The sequence below is a fragment of the Rhagoletis pomonella genome, unplaced genomic scaffold (assembly GCF_013731165.1).
Source record: "Rhagoletis pomonella isolate Grant_MI unplaced genomic scaffold, Rhpom_1.0 Rhpom_scaffold_00005, whole genome shotgun sequence".
Taxonomy (NCBI): Eukaryota; Metazoa; Arthropoda; class Insecta; order Diptera; family Tephritidae; genus Rhagoletis; species Rhagoletis pomonella.
Genome location: NW_023458559.1, coordinates 65,290,259 through 65,303,568, shown reverse-complemented (window position 1 = coordinate 65,303,568; position 13,310 = coordinate 65,290,259). Strand labels below are relative to the sequence as shown.

Genomic DNA, 13,310 nt, shown 5'->3' with positions numbered 1-13,310 from the left:
TATGCATATTTACATACACGCCAATGTATTGCTCAATCCTTCCGATTTTTTTATGGCATTTGTCGCCAGCCGCTTGTCGTCAACGTAATGAAAGTGTCATAAATTATGCCACATTTGACGAAAGCGACATGCAACAATGTCCAACCAACTTCAGAGGGTAGCGCGCTGCCGCTAACCATCCATGTAACAACATAACAGAGCTCTTGGTGGCCCACGAAAAATATTCGCGGTATTAAGTGAACAGTTTACTTTTTGGTAAAACCTGACGGGGGAGAGCGCGCTGGTGCAAAGGTTGTAGCGTACATACGTATTTCGTTTCTGTGTTTAATAAATTTGTTTGTGTATGCTACAAATTACCATTGATTGTGTCGATTTGGCACATAAATTATCACTTTAGCCATTGATAGGTTTGCGTGATAATATTGTTGACCAATTTACTTTTAAATTATGCCATTAATTGAAATTGCACGTAATTTACCTTGTGCTTTTAAAGCATTCGTAATCGCCACGTTTAAACGGCTAATACTAATTTTGGGTGTAGAAAACGGAAATCATTTTCGATGTAGCTCAAGAATCTTTTAGCACTGTGACTCTAAGGAAAATTATAGTTTTAAAATTAGTTATAGGAGATATATTCTAACTGCTGTTCGTTGGAACGAGTTTGGTCTTCAATTCTGAGATAAAGAATTTATAAGCCGTTGGAGAATTGCATATAAGTGAAAATTTAGCAAAAGAAGTAAGCAATTTACGCCAGCTGGGAAACATCTTTTGTTGCATACTTCCAGACATACTGCTGGTTTAGGAAGCTAGAGAAATATTATTGATGCTGCGACCCTCTTAAAATTTAGGCCTATTAGTGTATCTTGGCAAAATCATAAGTATGCTAAGGTCATTTCATAGAGCTACTGCTAAAAAAATCCGGAAACGTAAAAAAATGTAAGGTGAATGTGAATGTGTAATGTTCCCAGGTGAGATTTCCTCCACCAATCCTTGCATGTCTTAAAAAAGTATGGGCTTTTGGTGAACCTAGTCAGTCTTTCGAACGAGTAGGCGACTAACCGTCCAGATCTTCAGAATTCGAATGCACATTTTTCAAAGTCCAGTCAAAGACATTTGTCCATATAGTCCAAAGAAACCGCCCATAGTTTGTAGTTGCCCATCATTCTTCTTCTTCTTATTTTGCGCTGTAACAGGCCTATGCGCTTTTGGCCGTGTTCAACAAAGCACGCCAGTCATTTCTCTTCTGCGCCAACTGATTGTCCTTCTGGACTTGGTCTTTCCATCGCAATGCGTGGCGGGACCCAAACCTAGTGCACACCTTGCAGACGAACCTACTGGTGCACAGACGCTGAAGACTTCACGGAGCCCTTAAACCGAATAAGTCGAAGTGGCCCCACCGCAGCTGCCCATAATTAGAGTTCCCAAAGCTTCTCGAATATTTCCTAATGATTAGAGCAAACTTCTGTTTTAGATGCTCTTTCGAGATGCATTTTTCTTCAAAACCAAATACAGATTGAAGCTGCGTTACTTATTATCTACATGAAGGTTTTTGATTTCAGTTTGATACAAATACACGAAGGCAAGTTTTGAAGTAGCGAGGTCCTTAGATATATCGATAACGATACGAACAAGTAAGTTATCGATAAATTTATCGCAATTATATTACTGATTATACCGACAAATTTGTCAACACCAATAATAATTGATAATAACATTAAATAATATTAAGATAGCAATAAAAATGAATATTTCGATATCAGTTTCAAAAACAACTTCGACAGATATATGCACATACGTATCGATAAGGTTCTCAACAAAAGATAGATACATATGTATGCTTGTTAATATGTGATTAAAACGGAAAATGTTTCGATAACAATATTTATCGTCGTTCAAATACAATAGTTTTACTGATAATATATCGTTAAAAAAAAATAAAATAAATCAATGTGCAATATTTTCAATAAATATTTCGATAAAGTATCAATAAAAGTTCATATTGATCATTATTAGTGATTAATTTATGCACAACGATATCGATAAACAGTCGCTTTGTATATCGATAAATAATTAATAATTATATCGATAAATAATCGATAAAAGCAAACAAAAAATATTTCGAATATTTTGTTATGTATTTTATTTATTTAATATGTTATGTATTTTATTTACCAACATTTTTAAGTTGATCGGTCCTATTTTTGTTCGATAACATTTGAACTTTTCTACTTTTCTCTATTAAATTTATCGTGACTTAGTTTATTCGTTTAGTACCAAAGTATTTTACATATACTGACATTCTAAGTTCTTTATAGAAACGTGCTTAAGTTTTAATATACATATTTTCCATACGAATAAATACCAGCACGTTTTTTCGTTTTCAACAACATAGCACATTCCAGTTGAATCTGACTTCCTTATTCTATCATGATTATCAGCTAAACACAATTGTCATAATTAATCGCAAAAGGCAGACAGCGTGACACCACTGCCGCATGTAATGGTTAATGCAAAAAAAAAATAAATAAAAACCGAAAAATTGCAAAAACTTTTAAGAAAAGCAAATAGTAAAAGGAACAAATGAACGCGGAAAACCGCATCAAGCCGCCATTACACGCATAGCACACAATTTCACAGATGATGAACAACGTCGTCACGTGACAAGCAAGCAATGCCACACAGCCCAAGCACATAGAATCTGCGGAGGCACAACACTGTACGAGGACAGCTGCTTTGCATACTAAAGCGGACGATGCAATGACGTTGACAAGCCGCGCAAAGGTGGCGGCGATGTGGCTGTCGTAGTCAACCGACAACCGCGGCCCACAAAATCCTTCCACCAATTACTTACCAGCCGCCCGGGCCAACCCACTTTGATGCATCGGTTCACTAGACAGATACACGAATACTTCTGTGTGTGTGTGTGTGTTTGTATAGCGCGGAGATCCGTCAGCCTTTTAATGACTATGCCAGCGAATGTGACCAAGATTATCTAAGGCGCGTATGAACTGGAGCTGTTGACTTCTAAGGAATGCAGCGAGTGAATAAAAATACTTTTAAAATTTACAGTGTCTAGTCAAGTGCAATTTTATTAATAATAAAAATGATCTGTGTATTTTTTAATATTTTAGTATACATACATATATGTATGTATATAATTAACGCTTCACATTCTGCTTATCTCATCAGCCCAAACTGAAGCTTTTCAAATTGTTGAATCCTTTCGATTTATCGATCTTGCCATGTAGCTGACCCTCGAAGAACACCTGTCCATTGGTGTGGAGCAACTTGATGTCTCCGAGAAATTTAGCTTCAGGCACATAACTCGGCAATGTCTCTTCATCGACACGGTATCCGCGCACTGTGTAGTTACCCTTCTTAACAGGACATCGCTTGATGAAATTACCCTGTTTCAGTAAATCTTCGTAAATTAGACGTAGTAGTGGCTCCATTGAATGCTGCTTAAGAAACTTGCAATAATTTATCGTACGATTCACGAGTGTTGTATAGTTGCTTTCGCCCAAGTCTAAAGCGATGGCATATTGGAGATAGAGATTATCGAGATCTTCATGTACTTCCACAGCAATGTCCAAATATGTATCGCCAGTCTTATTCTGGATCTCCAATTTACCGTCTAAGATTTCTGAGTGGAAGTGGTAGGGAAAAGAGTCGAAAATTACCTCAAAGGTGCGCTGAAAGGGAAGAGGGGAATGTAAATTACTTGAGAAAGTATTTAAATGAGAAAATGGTGTATGAAGGAAGGGATTTGGGGTGTGGCTACTTTAAAAAAGTTAGATAATAGTTTTAAGCAAAAAATATATCCAATCCAGCGTTGATCACAGATAGCTTTTATGCTGTGTATGCTTGTATGTTAGTGATGCTCAACACAGCGCCCACGGGCGCAACTCTTTACAGCTCTCTGTAGATTTTATATGGACACGCACAGAATAAAAGCTCTCTCTGAGCATCACTGCTGTATGTAACAGCAATGATCAGAGCGAGCTTTTATTCTGTACTCTTCCATATATAACAGATACGTCCAGAGCTTTTATAAAATCTACAGAAATATTTGAAAAGCGTCCTCGGCGAGATGTGTTTGGTCGTAACTGATATAAAACAGTAACGACCAGAGCTCCCTCCCATGTACATAATTTGCCCGCGGCCAGCCGGTGCCCATCATCGCCATAAAATTTCCACCCTAATTTATATATGTAAGTGGTTTTATAGCGAGATCGGAAATATGTCGAACAGTAATGCCCAAAATATGGCTCATGTACAAACCTTTTTAGAGCTTACATCATATTTTTATGGGGCGAACTGGGTAAAAGCTCTCTCTGATTGTCGCTGATTTTGAGTAAAGCATATGTATATGTAGTATGAAAAAATCATAGAGCGCCCAAAGCCAGGGTTAGAACTACGGCAAATCTAAATCGGAGTAAATGAAATTCCGCAATAGATATTTTTTATGTATACGATTCATTCTGTTTTAAGTCGGACGGATTTCGTAAAAAAAATTATGTCATGTCTCCGATTCGCTTCATAACATATGGGTTCTATACATAACATAAGCTAACACGAGTTTGAGGAATTTTTTTTTCTTTTTTTTCTTCGGAGATATGAATTTCAAAGTTTGCATTTTTGCGTGATTCTGACTAATCATGTACTTCTTCAAACCGTTATATCTCGGGTTCTGCTAATCGTAGAGACTTCTTCTTAACGTCGTTTTAAAGCCAAAGAACTGGCTTAATATTTCCATATATAAGATGATCAAGATTGTCCTAAAGCTAACTTAGCTATTAACAGTTGAACTTTTTGAAGTTGATTTGCATAGTGAAGACCAGTAAATTAGGGATTTAAAATTATACCATCGTAATCCTTGTTTAATTCTCTATAAAACGCGTGGTTCAAAAATGGGGGTTTTTCAAGAACTATTTTTAAAATATTTTTCTTTATGACGAGGTGGTTTATTTTGTGAAAATCAACAATTATTTGTAATTTTTTTCGAAAACTTATATTAAGATATATTTGGTAAGGTGTTAAACATCGGGTTTTCGCAAAAAGTAAAATTTTATTTCGGATTCCGATAGAATACCTATCCAGATATAATATTTGTATGGCAAGATTTTTCTTTAAGGCGATAAACCCCTAGAAATGGGCGTTGCAACTGCAGGACTAAGATTAGCAGAACGCAGATTTTATTGCGGATTTCGGCAAAATATCGCTTCGTTAACAATATTTGTTCCACAACTTTTTCAATCCATATAGATATTCTGGCGAAATCCAGAATAAAGTCTGAATTTTGGAACTTTGGTTTTAATATATCCACGCCTATTTCTAGAATATTCTTAAAAAAATTATTCGTCGGATAATTTCATAGAGTTCTTGAACAAACGAAGCACCAAAAATTAAAAATGAGATGTGCTTGATGACAAGGATACACATACCTTCTAAGTCAATAAAAATCAAAAACTTAGTAGGCCAATATCTCAATAAAAAAGGCGTGATAGAACAAAACTGAGAATACATTCATTTGAATACTATTTCATGGCCTTATAAATCTCTTTTTTTTTTAGAAAATTTCAGAAGTTAAATAATTACATACGTACAGTGTAATTGGAAGCCAATCACTCATTTACCTCTTCTATTAAAAAAAAAGTGTCGTTTTTTTAGAGGAAAATATCTTTGAAGGCCACATAAATTTTAAAAGCTACTTTAAAAAACGGACATAAGACAGTATTTTGAGTTCAGATACTGAAGTAAATGCTCATTATTATTTGGGAAAGAAATCGGAAGTAGATCGTGGGTAAAGCGGAGTAGCGTAGTAAATTTCTAATTTTCGTCAAAAATCGTAGCAAATCTACTACGATCGTAGTAAAGTTCTAACGCTGCCCAAAGCTATACAGCGTATTCGATTTGCCGGCATCGTAAGTGTTATGACAGAATTTTTTTACGATGGTTCTACATATGTACACTAAATGGGAATTTCGAAAATTTATCATCCGAGCAAAGAGGAAACCGAACCGATAATCCTAGACCTGGCTCATCGTTTTAAAGATGTCAGTGTACCTCAGTAATTCGGTGAAACCCTTGGCCAACAATGGTTTAATTTCTGTACCACCGAGTAGAGCCCCTCGAAAAAGTCTACGTTGGCAACGTTCGCCTGAGCAGCGACAGCAGCCAAAAAAAAAGTAGCGCCCATTGGCTGTTAGCCGAGAAGTTCACAGAAAATGTTTCCTTTTTATGAAGATCTCCACATACATACAATTACTGCCCGAGGTAGGCTTTCCATAAATACTAATTTTGTTTTCATCCGTGAAAATATGGGCTCGTGCATGACAATCGCACTTCCAGACCCTAAGCGGGCAAGTGGAAAAAACTTCCAAGTAGCCGGTGAGGTACTTAGTGATAAATTTTTTTGTGGTTGTTTCAACACTATCTTAGTAAGACCGTGGTGGTTCAGGATACGTCAAAGAAGACCGAACCGGTTGGAGTCCTGGTTTTTAGTGCTAAGGCTATTTATACAGGCCAACTTTAATCTTTAACTGGGGACTTCCTGTCCCAGCGGCTTCTGAGTTCGGTATTTAGTTTTTTTCTGGAATTGATCTTATTACAACCTTGACAACGTGCTTAATCTAAAATCCTTCCCACTCATGATAAAAATATCATCGCAGTTTTCCTCAATATCTTTCCCTCATTGAGTACTATTTTCCTAACTCATAATGAGCAAAACTTTACAAACCAACGCTCAATCTCGCTGTGATTTTTTCTTCTCTTATTTAGCGCCGAATCAAATTAATTACAAACTTTGCGACAATTAAAATGTTTTTACCATAATTAAATTCAGACAACGAGTAAATTAATAAAAATAAAAAATATATTTATGCACCTTCATATTTGCGATAAAAAATTTGTACAAAACTTACCCATCCCAAGGCGATTGGTGCACCGCACACAACTAAAGCTACCACAACAACAACGAGAATAGAGTTTGGTCTGACAGACACACAGTTAGCTGCTTGCAACTTCATAGCTACACAAAATTTAACTGATGCAAATTTGGCGAAAAGCTATAATTTTACTGGCGGACACAAGACAAACAAGAATATCACTAAAAAAAAAATAACAAAACGAAAACCTGAAAACGAAGTAAAAATATTTTTGCTGGCGGGGTGGAAAGTTTTTTGTTAAAAGAAAAAAATTAACAAAAAATATAGGAAACCAAAGATTTGATTATAATTTGTTTTAAATTATTATTTTGCATCGCTTTTTTAATTGTTCCAAAATGTTGTAGGATTTTACTTCTCTGCGCGATAACTGCAAATAATGGCGTCAAATGTCAGGCGGCTTTTAAAAATGGCGAAAAAGTGTTTATCATTGCAATTTTCATGGTTCACTGAAGCAGCAAATTTAAAAAAAAAGTTCAGAAATCATTCAGAACTGTAATTTGATCGGAAAATAACCGTGAAACTGGGGATATGCAAATAAGTATGTATGTATTTGTGGGTGTGTGGATATCTACAAAAACCTTCAAAATAAAAAAAAATTATTATTTTGATACATTTTCTGAATAGGGCGTTCTGCATCGCTGCTAGCGATGGTAGATTAGTGATAACGCCTTTATTTGAAATTTTAAAAGCTTTCAGCAAGACTAAATGACATTTTAATTTTTAGAGAATGCTATAAAAATGCGCGTAGGGAGCTTTGTGACACTAAAATAGCTGGATATTCCCAGTTAAAAAGTACTTTTTTCTCAAGTTGCGTCAGATATTTTTTCTTTTGAATATTCATTATCGTTTAGCAAAATGATGCCAGGCGCGACACTTGTTTGGTTGAATTTGATCTTCGTGTTGTACTGTGTTTTGGTAGCCGCGGAGGTAAACTAGTGATTTTATTATTGAGAAATTTAATTTATAATTTGTATTTAATGCTGTTTTTTTGCAGAAAGTAATGCGCCCCAATTTCAAGGAAGTCAAGGTTTGGAGTGATGATAAACATGTTTCGCATAAAATGGCCTTCGATCCGACAGATCCGCATATGAATTTTACGCTGCATGTGTTGAAGGTATTTGCAAGGCTATTTTTTCCGTTTAGATCACAATGACATTAGTGAATCTTATAAGCGAACTACTTTGGAAGCTAAAAGTGGTTAGCTGAAAATTTTGACCATTCTGTTCGTATGAAGTTTTATTAACTTTCATATTTATTTATTAACTTTCATAGCAACTTATATTGAATTTTTTTCCTAATTTCAATTAAATTCCTTCCGTTAGGACCTCCAAGACGTCGATATCCATACAGAGATTCGTTTCGTACAGAAAAACGATCCAACTTATCATTTCATGGCAAACACCACTATGAATTTGTGCCGTCTATTCAGTTGGCGTAATCTATCACCGATTGGTTCACTCATCCATAACTATTTGAATGAGTATGGAAATTTGATTGAGAAATGCCCGATTGTGAAGGTAAGCTATAACCATGGTGACCATCCGTACTTTATTTCAAAGGACATTCCTATTTCTCCTCATAATGCTGTCCTTTGACTTTATTTATTTCTCTAAAAATCTATGTTGGCCTTTATTTCAAAACTTGTCCTTTGAAAGTACTTTGCACTTAATCTGCTGGACAATCGTAAAAGTGACGTTTTAGATTACATTGCCTTATTTAGGGAAAGCTGGGGTAGTTGCACATAAACTGCTTGATGCACTGTACCTCCTCCTCGTTCTCGTAACTACGCTAGAAGTCATAAGATGGGCGGTCATTACACTGTTCGTGTATTCCAATTATACAGTGTCCGATGATAAAACCAATCGCTTAGCTAATAGACGGGCAATACAGGAGACTCAGATCTGTTTCTATTAATTTCTGGTCCAACTGTGTTTGTCTTGTCTAATACAGAACAGACCTGAGCCGTAGTTCGTTTGAAGAGAGTTTGTCCGACGACATTTGGGGCAGAATTGAACGGATTCGTTTTCTTCTGCGCCAGCTTGTTCGCAATGCTGTTTCAGGGAATAGTTATGTGCCCAGGAAACCAGACTACATTCTTTGTGCATCGCGCAGCCAAATCGCTTAGAACCATTGTTCCCTAAATTTCTACCTTCGAAGAGGTATTGCTGCATTGTACATAAATATTAAATAAAAGCCTCGGCTCGAATCGTCACGTAAAGCACATTTTTCGGATTATGACATAAGTGAACGTACTCTTTATCCCATTCAGCTTATACGACTGATCCGTGAACGGATGTTACGATTCGAGCCCAGGTTTTCAGAGTAGATGGTGATGGAGCATACCATTACAGGAGAGCAACCTTCTTTATATGTATCTCTTAATTCGGCTTGGAAGACACCACAGTACTACCATTGCTAAATATTGAAATTGAACTAGAGCCTAGATTTTTACACTTCACCATTCGCTTCAAACGGTGATTATTGTCGAAAACTTGTTATCAAAGCAGGCAGGGAAGTTCTTTTCCTCGTATCATTTACGCTAGACTGAAGTAGGTCGCAAGAAGGAACGAAAGAGCCTTACAATCTTTTAAGGGAAAGGCCCTAGTGATAAGAACCCTTCCCATTTCGCTTTACACATTCTGTCCTATTTGGCATAAACTTTCTAAGGTGCTTTAGTACCAAAAATCCCTACAAACACTAGCTCATAGCGAGTTTTCCTGATTTGAATTTTAGGAAATCCGCACGCTGGCCAAGAAGACAGATCAGTTGTTAAAAAGGTTTAAGGTGTCATTGCATTACATTTCTGGAAAAGAACCTTCAGAAGTACATAACACATTGGGCCTTATGAATAAAAACTAAGCAATTGTTTTTTTCTTAAAATTTCAGACCTTGTACTTAAATTTCTTTGAATAAATCGAGTAAAAGGTCTGAAATTTCAAGAAAAAGCAATTGCTTGCTTTTTATTCACAAGGTCCATTCTTCTAAAGACGTTAAGCATGTCTACATATATATCTAAGACTATTTACATAGCTACATGATTAGTTACGATCTAGAAGAATATTTGCGAGTAGATAAAAAATCCCTGACCCAGAAAGAAAGCACATGCTTCCATGATAAAAGCAACTAAAGTACAGTGAACGCAATAGTAATCCGAAGAGATTTGGCTTTGCACGAATTGAAGTGAAATAATCTTTATCTGGCCAAGTGTGGACAATCACACAAGAAATCTACCAACGTGACGTCATCCTGAAAAAAAGTTCTCATTCCGTCACTATAGTCAGTACAATCCATTAAAAAAGAGATCGGGGAGCACTATGGGCGGTTTTATATCCAGTGAGAAATTGGAGGGCAGCGCAATAAAAAAGTTTGATGCTATATTTTGTGAAAGGATTATCAATCAGGTACCTTTCGGTACCATAAGTGAGATGATGACTTTTCTCCCGCCAATTTGCTCTAGGGTCCTAGTATCCTGCACGGCGATTAATACCTTTCTCGCTTCTAACATATTAAGAGTATCAAAACCCTCGTACGGAAGCCATGATATTAATAAAAAGCGCCCGGATGGTCACTCAGCTGTCTCAAAGGTCGAGATTGCTAAGATGTCAGCTTGAAGTACCATTGGCCATTAGCTCGTTGAATAAGAAAATCTAGTTAGTGCCTGCCATCCGCGTGAAGGAATTATACCTTAGAGCAGGGATTCCCAAACTTTTTTCACCGCGGCATCCTTGTTGTGCTAAAAAAATTTCGCGGCACCCCCACTCTTCAAATGTCTACGAAAACAAGAAAACACAATTCAAACTTTATGCTCCTTTAGCTTTAATGTCAGGACTGAAACTATTTTGATGATTTTATTATTTCCTTTAAGTTTATGGGGAGCTTTGAAAATTTTACCCTGGAATCATTTGACGCTGAAAGCTTGCTTGTGTATTTGTTTTTAACCGACTTCCCAAAAAGGAGAAGGTTATAAAATAGGTCGGAATATTTTTTTATTATGTTTTGTGTATGCTACCGCATAACTTTGGACCACGTTAACCGATTACTATAATTCTTTTTTTTTTAAAGGAAAGGAAAGGTTACCTCACAAGTGGTCCCATTCTAATTTGGTTTAAATCCGATCATTGGATCATGAAGAGAATAACGATAATCTAAAATTTTTATATGGGAATTGAAGTCGGTTTGGTTTTTTGCCTAAAAATTACTTGCTTATGTAAGCATTTGTTAAAATGCAGTCTCATATAGAAATGTGAAAGTAAAAGTCACTAGTATCAAACAGTGAGTTCTCGTGGCGTTCCGCGCTCCTTTCGTTTTTTCAACCACTGAAAATATCCGCACACTTGCTCCATTTTAAACCATTTTTATGTACAAATTTGTCGATAGCTTTAAAAATTTCGTCGCTAGTGGTATAGGCAACAAGTACTTCGCTCATCAAAAGTTCTTCTTCGATTTGCATTGCGAATGGGAACCTCACTAACACGAGAAGAACATTAAGTTAAGTTAATTAAGACAATGGTTGCGAAAAGGGTACGTTTTCGGCTATTTTCTGAGAATTTTCTGATAAAATTTTTCGTTGACAAAACGTGCTAGGTAACTACGCTTAAAAGCGAAATACACCACACAAGCGGCTTGACAATCTAAGCGAAATATCCCTTTGCTGCAAGCCATTTGTGTTGTGTATGCGGTTTGACGATCCGCTGAAGGTAATTTTAATAAAAATCAAAATCTTTTGATCTTCTGGCCGCCATGTTGAAGATTGATCAAACCGCTTGAGTTGTGTATGGAAAGTTAAAAGAATTTGCCCACACCACTAGTATACTCTAGCTACTAGCGGCACCCCAGTCAAACGCTCGCGGTACCCAGCCTGCCTTAGAGCACTATAATATGAAGAGGTTGTAGTTCTGACGAACTTGACTAACGGGCTGACCGGAAATTCAGTTCTGCTGTAGAGTTTCCACAGAACTTCTATTAACTTTTAACGGGCACTGAATTTTGAATAGTTGGGAGTCTAGCTTATTTTCCTTGAATGGAACTATAAAGATCTAAGCAATTTGGCTGAGGTTTCCGTGGAGGATGGTTCCGTGCGCAGAAGCCCTTTAAATGGAGAAAACTTTTGACTGCCAGAGTGGCCAGAAATGGTTCTTTTGCGAGCGGTTCAATCCTCTAGGTATCGACCAAACACTCACTTGGGAGCGAGCTGCAGTGGGAACCCTTACTAATGAAAAGAAAAGCCGAATATAATAGGGAATGTTTTATCGGCAAACATTCGTTCAAAGGTGAATGTATTTTCATAAGTGTATACCTCTCTCTGACCAACTGGATCTATTGTACTTTTTACTCTTTATTAATATCATCACCAATAACATTTCTTTTGCTCTTGATTTCAGGGTGAATACTACATACATAAGTTTTGGTATCCCGAAGATGCCACAGTTTCCACGCTGCCCGAAGTGGATTTCGAAATAAATTTCGCAGCCTACCATTTGGATGGTAAAAATCGTGAGCTGATCATAAATGATCATATAATAGGCGAAGGAGTGGTAAAAGAAGTGAGCAATTACAAACCTGGTCTCCTGGCAATGCTGCCCAAGGCGGGTTAAGTGCAAGTAAAGAAAATAAAAATATAATAAGTAATATATAACATGCACGTAGCGAAATTGGGCTATAAAGTTATAAAAGAGTAAAATTTTTATGACAAATCGTAAAAGCAAAGTACTTGTATACTTATATTATTGCTACTGTAATTTGGTTATAAAACTTAAATACCAAGAAGTAGAAATTAAAAATAAAATAAAAAATTTCGTATATTTGTACAAAATATTTTTTGTTTTATTTGAATTTTATGCATTTTATCAAAATAAATTTAGTATTCAATTGTTATTCAAGGGAATTGTTGAAAATACTATATTTATATTTATGTGCTTACATGTTAGCTGAATTTTAACACCTAGAGTGTGGATAATGGGGTGTTTGCGAGCGAGTAGAAAATCAGGTAGCAAAGTTATAAAAATTGCATAATTTTAATACTCAACCCGGATCACCTTCTGTGGGAGGGGGGGGGGGGGTGCTTAATTATACGCAGCCAAAATAAAATTATTCATCAATATTACTGGCAGTTCTTATTGACAGTAGCACGACACATCCTTCAACTGCGCGTTACCATAAATCAAGCATCAGTCAAAAAAAAAAAAAAAAAAAAAAAAAGAAGAGAAGAGGAAAAAAAAAAAAACTTCTGACAGTCACATTCTCACTTGAGACACGTTGAGCGGCAGTTTAGATTTCTTGCAGGCGTTGAGTGTATCAAAATTCGCAAGCTGTCGATTGTCAAATAGTCAATAGCATATTAATTTCGTCAACTTGTGGAATTTA

At 36.3% G+C, this 13,310-nt stretch overlaps 3 protein-coding genes across 3 annotated transcripts in view; 1 reads left to right on the top strand and 2 right to left on the bottom strand.

Annotated features, from left to right (window-relative positions):
* LOC118739356 (calcium-transporting ATPase type 2C member 1-like) overlaps nucleotides 1-13,310 on the bottom strand; it is a 592,847-nt gene that overhangs the window by 319,221 nt on the left and 260,316 nt on the right. The window lies entirely within an intron of this gene.
* Nucleotides 3,119-3,692, bottom strand: LOC118739367 (the record flags this gene model as incomplete). The annotated part of the gene is given in 1 exon segment (XM_036470643.1): nucleotides 3,119-3,692. A coding segment is annotated over 1 exon segment (507 nt), but the record flags the coding sequence as incomplete, so codon positions are not given.
* LOC118739368 lies at nucleotides 7,775-12,547 on the top strand. The gene is made up of 4 exons (XM_036470645.1): nucleotides 7,775-7,874; nucleotides 7,942-8,061; nucleotides 8,270-8,464; nucleotides 12,329-12,547. Exons 1-4 carry the CDS (start codon nucleotides 7,803-7,805, stop codon nucleotides 12,539-12,541), a joined length of 600 nt encoding a protein of 199 aa, XP_036326538.1. The 5' UTR covers nucleotides 7,775-7,802; the 3' UTR covers nucleotides 12,542-12,547.